The following is a 9,824-nucleotide window of genomic DNA, read 5'->3' as shown; positions in this document are numbered from 1 at the left end:
TCTCAGTTTTGTCTGTTTCTACTGATAGACAATTGGGAACTACAAAAGAAGGATCACTTGATATGGTGGCTTCTTTCTCAATGTCATTGTTTTTCAGCTCATGTATACTTTTCGATAGAAAATAATCCTGATGCTTTGAGCATACTGTTTCTCCAATTGGAAAATTAAGAGGGATTATGTTTGCATATTAATTTATATGTTGTCCAACTTGCAGTTCTGAGACCTTCTTTTTTCTACTCTCAGTGTGATGAGGCTGTGAACCAGGGATGGGCAAACTTTTTTGGTGGATGGCAAAAAATCGAGAAAAAAAAAGCTTGGTGGGCCGAGTAAAAACTAAAATAAACACTTGTTCACATATATAAGATGTAAAGATGCCAACTTGAAAATTATGATGTCAGTAATAATCACTCATAACTTATAATGATTTTCAGTAATCCTCAGTAATAATAAAGTTTTACCTGATAATTTTAATATTAAAGATTTAATGCTTATTTTAATGGTACTATAAATTAAAAATTAATAAGAATTCATTCATTATTGTATAATTATTTTAATAATTAATATTCCAAAACTGTTCTGTTTAAAAAAAAATTGAGTTTAAGATTCTCCTAAAAAGGTAAATAAATGCATACAAAGAAACTGAAACTTCAATAAATTTTTTTTATTTATCTCTTATATGCATACCCTCCAACTGCTACGGAATTTCCGTAGTTTCAGAAATCTTCTTTTCAGACGGTAGCAAAATTAATGTCTTAATATTTAAAAAAAAATAATTTTAGCGTAACTTGTCCACTATTACTTATAAAAGTGCATGCCATATGGCTAGATTCTTAAGTTCTGATAAAAGTTTTATGAGAGATCCATTTGCTTTAAAAATTTCTACTTTGGTTCGCTACCACTAGAAAGAATTATTTTCAAAATCCTCATAAGTTGGAGGGTATGCGTAAACTCCGATAGTAAGAGCGTTTTGAACAAGTCAGAAAATTTCCGCAGCGATACTCATCCTATCTTATGCTTCATTAATCATTTATTAGTCGCTCTTCATAAGAAGGGATTTGGTATTTCATTTTTCTGGATACCGAGTCACATCGTTATACCAGGGAATGAGTTGGCTGATTCTGCAGCACGATCTGCAAATACTGAATTAACAATATCGGTACCATTCTCAGGCATAAACTACATGTTCGGCAGCTCATCTCATCCCTTTGGCAACAGCATTGGGAACTTCAAACTCAAAATAAACTTTATAACATCAAACAATATATAGACCCCTTACCTGTATTACGTCTACAGTGGTGGCCAAAAGTGTGGACACTTTTTAAAAGTTTCATGTTTTTAAACTTTGCGTGCTTGCAGAATATATTAATTTTCACTTAAATACAAACGTTTACATATCAAATTGAAGGTAATTTAATGTAGAATTTAATAATAAATACAGTATTACAATATCTGTATTACAAAAAAGATTATGCAACAAATAGTCAGATCTATCTTAAGTTTGCATTTTTTTAAATTTTGATAAATTTAGGATGATTGCCAAAATTAGTTTTTAGACGGTTTGAAGTTGGTACTATTAAGGATTGACTAAGGTTAAACGTTATATATCTATGATCGCTCGCAGTATGTGTATCGTTGACGGTCCAGTCGTTGACTAATATGGAGCCGTCACGATTTCCTAAGGTGAAGTCGGGATTACCCTTCGCGTGTGGCGTATAAAAAGTAGTTAGTGGTGATTGTGAGTTTAATCTAATCAGGTCATGGGCAATATTAAAGTCTATTAGAAGATCTCCTCTATTGTCTGTTGCTGTGTAGCCCCATTGGGTTGACCTGGCGTTCAGATCTGCACATAGTATGAGTGGTTTGTCCGATATCAGGCCGCTCCACTCATCTAGTGCTGTTGAGAGATCTGCGTGTGGCCTGACGTACTGCGAGCCGATGATGATGTTACCTAATGAAGTAGTTATATTGGCGAAGGCTGCTGATTCCGTTGCTGGTATTAAATTTATAGTTGTTGTTTTGGTTAAGACCAACCAGGCCTCTTTATTGTTTGAGTGATGTGTGATCCACTGATTTGGGAAGCCATATAGTTTGCTATTTGTTAGATATGGATCTTGTATTAAAATTAGATCATTGTTATTATCTTGCGCGTATCTGGCTGAGAGGGCTGTTGCCGCTCTGCAGTTGTTTAAGTTTATTTGGAGGCATTTAATTTGGCTTGGTAATTGGTTAGTCATGTTTGCTATTGTTTGTTACTTACCTTGTTGCAGACAGATATTAATTGACTGAAAGATAAGGGTTTTTAATAAGTTGAGTGGTCACAAGCTCGACCTGGAGTTGTATTGTAATTAGATTAATTTGGAATAGGTATGAAGAAAACTTAATTATTGATTGAAAATTAGTTATAAGTTAAATGGGTAGAACTGTTGTTAATTAAAGTTAGAATTTAGATTATGGCCAATAGCCGTATTTAACGTGGTGATAGGTTGGACAGTATCTGTCGTTAGCCTTATGATATATATCTAGTGGGTACCACTCCGCGTCTTGCTTGTGGTACTCGTTCATGTAACAATTGTAGCAAACACAGGAGTCTTGGTGGATGCAGTTTTTGGAGTGATGTTTGCCTGCGCAGTGCATGCAAATGGGGCCGGAATCGCAATCTGATTCCTTGTGGTTAAGGTTTTGGCACTTATTGCACCTGTTTATTCTAACGAATTTTGAGATGGTAGAGCGGCTGAGTCCGAAATACATGTGCTGCTGCCGGCAAAGAATGTTGGCAGAGACTTTGGTTAGGGAGATCACCCAATGCTGCAGCAACTGGTTGCTCCTGTGTTTGTTTACCCTATACAATTTAATAGGGAAGTCTGTTTGGTTGGTGCCCAATTGTGCGTGCAGCCTACCGAAAAGACAGTCCTGGGTTATGTAAGTTGGTACGTTCGTTATGATTATGTTTTGTCTTCGTTGTTTTGGAATTACGACTTTAAAGTCGTTGTTACTTAGGTCGTTGATTAGGGTTTGTTTATCTGAGTCAGAGTCACAGTTAATAGTAATTTGTTTAGGTTGAATGTTTACTTTCCTTACAGAGGCCCTAGTCTGCAGGGAGGTAACTTTATGAATTAGGTCTTGCTTATTAGCGTTTGGTGGGATGAGTAAGTTAATGATTGTGGGGAGCCTATGAGTGGGGGGTTGGTCCTGCGTTGGGGCGGCGGCTTGCGCGTACGTCCTTGGCGTTAAGTCAGTTTGTTTTGATTGACTCAATAGATCATCAATCTTAGCGTTATTCGCTTTAATCTGCTCATGCAGAGATGTGGTAACACTAATCAGTCCTTCGACATCGGCTAGTGTTGCCGGTCCCTCTGTCTGAGTGCCAGTTGTTTTGGACTTCTTGGGTTTGTTTTGGTTGGCTTGGTTTTTGGGCCAACTGTTGAGCCAAGGTCTGGTAAAGGTACTCTAAATCCCTGATCTTCTCACTGATGTTAATCGCCAAGAACGTCTGCTTAGCCTTCGCGTCCTTCGGCAGGTGGGGAGTTGCGAGATTTTTTAATCCCGTGATACTATCGCGTAAAAGTGAAAACTCTTGTTTCACTCGACCGGTTAGGTCAATTTCTAGTCCTATCAGTGACGCATTGGCCCTAGTCCTATGCGAAACTGGGGGGGTAGAGTTACCTCTAGCAGTTGGGACCTCCTCCGGATCGTAAACATCCGTGTTCCGAAAAGTTGTTAAAGGGGCCAGTTGATTGTACAGGGTGGCACTTTGGCCGAATTTATGATTGTTAGCCATAATAGAAAAGCATAGGGCTGAAGACAGAACATTAAAATAACAATTGTACCAAGTTACATGTAGCACTAGTTAACAGTTAACACAGTAAAACAAATAATAGGTAGTACAATGATATGATAAGCAGTGGTAGTAAAACCTTTAAGACAGTAATATAGTTAAATTCTTTAGTAGAGTTTGGCTTTAATAGTAATATGGTCGTTACATAGTTATTAGATTAAAAATTACATTAGTATTAAAAGTATTAAGAAATTATTAAAGTATTAACAGTAAGTATTAAAAATTACATTTATAGCTTGTATTTATTTATTTATTGAAGCCAATGTTTGTAAACACTAGGTTTGTTTATGTTTTGTTGATGGCGGAAAAAGATAAGGGCGCAGGTGTTAGTTGGGGGAAGTCAGAGGGGTTGTATTGTTAATAGAAAAGGCGGGAAGCCCAAGGTCGGGGTCAGCGTGCAGGTGGCCTGCGAGGCGGCTAGATCAAAAGAGGGGGGGGGGGATCAAGGTCAGAAGCTGGGTGGTCTTTGAAGGTTAGATACAGGTGAGTGACTGCCTGGGTGGTTCTAAGATGAAAGGATGGATAAATACACCAGGGCTTCCTGTTTGTTTGGAATATTATTGTTAGGTAATTTTAGGTTTAGGTCTGTTGGCTTGAATAGTTTACCGTGGCTCAGTTTATAAGCTGCACCATAAAAGTCTGAATGATTATTGCAGAATTGCTTCCAGGGATTTTCTTTTGCTTTAGTTATTAGTTTGCGGTATTTTGCTTTATTGTATTCTTTATTGAATTTTGTATCTATTGGGTCTTTGCTTGTTTGTAGTCTTTTATTTAGTGCATTTAACCTATTTCTTTCGTATTTAAGTTTGTTTGTCCACCATGTGGGCGAGGTTGAGGGTTTGATCTTCCTGTACCTGTATATTTTAGTAGCTATTGCTGTTACTGTTTTAATTAGAGCCCTGGTGTGCTCGTCTAGGTCAGTTGTTGTTGCTATTTTATTACAGTTGTCTATTAGGCCTGGAGCCTCGCGCTGTATCATTTTGATAAACTTAGGATGATTGCCAAAATTAGTTTTTAGACGATTTGAAGTTGGGACTATTAAGGATTGGCTAAGGTTAAACGTTATATATCTATGATCGCTCGCAGTGTGTGTATCGTTGACGGCCCAGTCGTTGACTAATATGGAGCCGTCACGATTTCCTAAGGTGAAGTCGGGATTACCCTTCGCGTGTGGCGTATAAAAAGTAGTTAGTGGTGATTGTGAGTTTAATATTGCCCATGACCTGATTAGATTAAAGTCTATTAGAAGATCTCCTCTATTGTCTGTTGCTGTGTAGCCCCATTGGGTTGACCTGGCGTTCAAATCTGCACATAGTATGAGTGGTTTGTCCGATATCAGGCCGCTCCACTCATCTAGTGCTGTTGAGAGATCTGCGTGTGGCCTGACGTACTGCGAGCCGATGATGATGTTACCTAATGAAGTAGTTATATTGGCGAAGGCTGCTGATTCCGTTGCTGGTATTAAATTTATAGTTGTTGTTTTGGTTAAGACCAACCAGGCCTCTTTATTGTTTGAGTGATGTGTGGTCCACTGATTTGGGTAGCCATATAGTTTGCTATTTGTTAGATATGGATCTTGTATTAAAATTAGATCAATGTTATTATCTTGCGCGTATCTGGCTGAGAGGAAACACAGTTAGACCAAGGTATATTTTTGTTTTGGAACTCCATGTTTAAGACATCAAATATACCAGCACCAGTATTATCACTGCTTGGTAAAATGAAAAATATAACAGTATCTATTTTACATGAAGATTCATCAAAATACGAAAGCACAACTGGATTAAGTTTTGTGTTATTTACATCATCACCTCCATCAGTTTCTAAAGAGAAGGGGCTTTGTTTTAAAATTTGAATTATGTATTCTTGAGAATGTTTTGCCATTGCTTTGATAATTGAAGACGTTTTAGTTCTTGAAGAACTATATCTCTTAGCAATCTTAGAGTCGGGGAACATATTTTGAAATAATTGGCTTGTATGATCAGAACATGAAATTGGTAAGTTATGCTCTATTATGAATGCAGCATTTCAGCTTTGGTCGCATCTGTATCTTGTGAACTTCGGAAATAAGTAAGTGTCAAGTGAACTTGATTGCTCTCGAAGTTTCTTTGATTGAAAATGACGCCGACAATCATCACGGCTACCATGAGCAATCATAAAATCCGTTGAACATACGGTACAAAACACGTGGCCTTCCGACACTTTTGATTTTATAAAGCACGGCCATTCCACACTATATGCATCACGATAACGTTGCGTTACTTTTGCTTTTTTTGCTTGACGTTCCATTGTATTGAGCGCTAGATTATTCACATATACTGACTTTTTTGCTCATTAAATCTTCGTTAAAAATAGCGTGACAAAAGCAATCGTTTGTTTACGCTGACAGTAAGTACAGCTTATTTCTGGACTGTTGACATGACGGATCGGAAGCGTGACGTCATTGATGCGAGAGCTAAAAGCACTACGTTTAAAAAGAGCACTCACTGCATTCAAAAACGCAAAACGCAGAATTTGATGACATTTTCCTCAGCAGTAACAGACTAAAAGAAAAGTTAAATTTTTATGTTATAGGACAGAATCGTGCTTAAGAATATTACTTTGTCTTTTACAATTAATCTGAATAGAGAGAATATAAAATTTGCCAAATTGTAATGACTCTGACTTTTTTTAGAGTGGCCAATTAAGAATACAAAAATTAGTGTCTTATTGAGAAGGCAGATTCTCCGACCAGGTGATAAAAATTATAAGTGGCACCTGGAAAACAAATTTAAAAATAATTAATGTGAATAAAAACAAATTATCGCTGATTTTTTAGTTTATAATGTGATCTTTATTAAAATATATTACTATATATATATTAGATCTTGCTATGGACCAAAGTAAGTTGCAATGAATGCAGTACGAAAGGCAGAGCGACTTTGATGTGCAATGTCCTCATCATCGTTATCATCAAAATCTATTTCGTCAAAAAAATCCTCTCTTTCATACAGCTCTAAAATCCAGTTAAATAGTATCGATGCAGCAATGATTGCATTTAAGAAGTTCATCAGCCGCAATCTCAACCCATAATGTAGGACCGGTAATCTCTTCTTCAGAGTGCCAAACAATCTTTCGACTATGAGCCTTGCCTGGCAGTGCGCAGAGTTATATGCTCTTTCAGGTGCTGTGGTTGGGTTTATAACAGGCGTTAGTAAATAGTTAGAGCAGGGGAAACCAGCATCTCCAATAATGAAACCATTTATATCCTCCCTCTGCTCCAACTTTGATTTTGCACTACTATTTCGAAAAATCCTGGAGTCATGGGTTGAACCCGGCCATCTTGCAACCAGATCTAGGATTCCGCCGAGCACCATCACATATGTACTGAAGGATAAAGAAAGTTGAAATTAGTATTATGAATATATCTAATTAACTAAAGTAGCTTCAATGACGTAATGCTGCTGCTGTGAGTAAATGATGTAATTTGTCTTAAACAAGGTGCCCGAATACCTTCGGGGACAAAATTTTGAAATTTTTTATTAGATTTATTTGTGTATTATAAAATAAAACATGATATAAATATTAAAATTTTAAAAAATAATTTTTTTTTTAAATTTTGGGGGGTAGAACTGGTCAAAATTGGCCGAAAATTGACCTTTATTTAAAACAGCATAGCTTCATTACTAAATATTTTTTCATTTTTTTTCTTTAAGACACTTATTAAAGCTCAACTAAGGGAGTAGACTACTCCTGAGATATAATAATAATATTTAAATATTTTACAGCACATGTCGTAACACTTTTCTAAAAAACAGCCAAAATTTGCAGCTATTGTTTATAAAAATTTGTTGTAAAAAGAAAAATAATGGTTCAATCAACTAGTGAGTAGTCTATTCCCTAGACATGTGTATAAGAAACATCTATGCAAAATTTCAAGTTATTTGAACTAAAACATTTTGAGATATCATGTTTACAAATCAATAATTTAGCGTAATAATTGGTTTTGACAAAAACAAGAAAAAAGACTTCATTATCATTTCATCAATATTTAATCTATAATATAGCTGTATATGCTAGTGTAATAACATGAACCAACCTTTCATATTTCTAAAACCAATGCATTTTATTCTGTAAATGCTTTGAAAATTTTTTAATCTTCATTTATAATTGCATAATATAACAGAAATATTGTATTTCCATATACCGTTAGTAAGTGTACTGGCATACATTTACCATAATGTCTATAATTTTACTTAAAATTAATTTTTTTAATTGATATAGTTAGGAAATGTTCAGATCTTAATATAATTTATCTTTCAAACATAATTCTAAGCAGTTCAGATCAGTATTACATTTAGTTTCAAAATAATAATTTTTTTTTCTTGCGATAATAGGAAATAAATTTCATTTTACATATAGATTGTTGATAATGTTATCTAGATTGTTAACTTTAGGAAAATTAACTGCAATTTCATAATATTTTAGTATATTTTTATGTTTATATAAAAATTAGATAAAAAAAAAACTTTTCCAAGAAAAACAATATACATATCAAAAATTGTAGTGACACATAATGACGAAATAATTATATTGATAAATAATTTACGAAGCATTTTAAATATTCAAAAGATACTTATTAAAAATAAACATAGTACGATAGTGAAACAAATGTAATTTAAGAAAATTGAATGCATGATGAATTTGAAAATGAAATTTGAATGAGAAATTCAAAATAAAGTTTGTTTCAAAACAATATATATTCAGATTTAAAATCCACCAGACATGTAAGTTACACCTTCTTTAGTTTCGAAGTGTGTGTTTCTTTTCTTACGAGTAGCTTTCAACATTTTTCTTTGTTTTTTTGCCTGTGCTGTAGATTTACGATAGGTATCATTTACACGAGTTTTGTCCAAATGTTTATATGCTTGTAACGTATGATGTCCAGGTTCTTTGATGTTGAACTGTTTCAAAACAGATAAACAACCATTGTAGCCCTCATTAAATTCAACCACAGCATCATAGGCTCCAATTTTCAATGTTTTCAAACTTACAAACACATCTTTTGGAACTCGTTTCCAAATTACGCCATTAAAGACCTCATTCGCTTTCTGAGTCTTTCCATGAAGACACTTTGAAAATAGTTCTCTTGAACACAAAGCTAAATATGTACTTTTAACTTTGTTTAGAACTGTTCGGGGTAATCCAGGATTTTTTTCAGCAAATGGTATTCCCGAATGCATGGCTCGTTGATAAGCGCACCAACTGTTTGCTCCCAGTGGGCATTGGCCATGCATCGGATTCTGGACACTCGATGCACAATGAAAAAGAGAAGCTATTGTATTTTGCTGCATTTTGTCCAAGTTGCCAATATTAGAACGGATGGCAATTCCGTAATAATTTTGCAGCCTATCAATAAAAACATCTGTCAGCTTCCCTTTTCCTGGCATCTTGCTTTTTAGTTTGCGCAAGTGGGAGCCAACCCTCTTCTGGATATGCCCGATGCATTCCATCTTCTCTACACTATTTTCTCCATAAGTATCTTTAAGTTTTTTAAATCCTTTGAAGTCTCCATCTCCATAGTATTGTGCATACTTTAAATTATTTTTTTGAAGAGAGCGTTCAAAAATTTTCGCAGCACCAATAACTTCCATATGTGATGATGACCCAGAGTGATTTTTTGAACAATCATGGGCAGCCTTGAGAGAGTGCTTCACCATATTAACATGCTCTCTTTCAATGCCTTTACATATTCGGCAATATGAGGAGAGTATTTTCACATCCAACACTTTACCAGTGTCCACCTAGATGGCAGCAACACAACCATTCAACGATGAGTAACCACGTCTTTGCCAGGTCCCATCCAGTGATACTCCACATTTAGAACCGGTCTCACCTGAATCACTATTGCTACTCTTTGATAATTCATTGGCAGCTGTTTTCATTGAAGTGTGTGCAACACCAGACACAGCAGCCAACAGCTTTTTCTGATGAGAAGCAAACGCTGCTT

At 35.4% G+C, this 9,824-nt stretch overlaps 1 protein-coding gene across 1 annotated transcript; it reads right to left on the bottom strand.

The window, feature by feature from the left end:
* Positions 1 to 1,508: 1,508 nt before the first annotated feature.
* LOC147804014 (uncharacterized) lies at positions 1,509 to 2,234 on the bottom strand. Its single transcript, XM_087151378.1, has one exon. It carries the CDS (start codon positions 2,232 to 2,234, stop codon positions 1,509 to 1,511), a length of 726 nt encoding a protein of 241 aa, XP_087007504.1.
* Between the last annotated feature and the right edge of the window lie 7,590 nt (positions 2,235 to 9,824).

Source organism: Parasteatoda tepidariorum, chromosome 9 (assembly GCF_982258835.1).
Source record: "Parasteatoda tepidariorum strain Cologne lab strain chromosome 9, Ptep-v5.0, whole genome shotgun sequence".
NCBI classification, from domain to species: Eukaryota; Metazoa; Arthropoda; class Arachnida; order Araneae; family Theridiidae; genus Parasteatoda; species Parasteatoda tepidariorum.
Note: the sequence above shows the minus strand (reverse complement) of the source record. Positions and strands in the feature narration are given on the sequence as shown.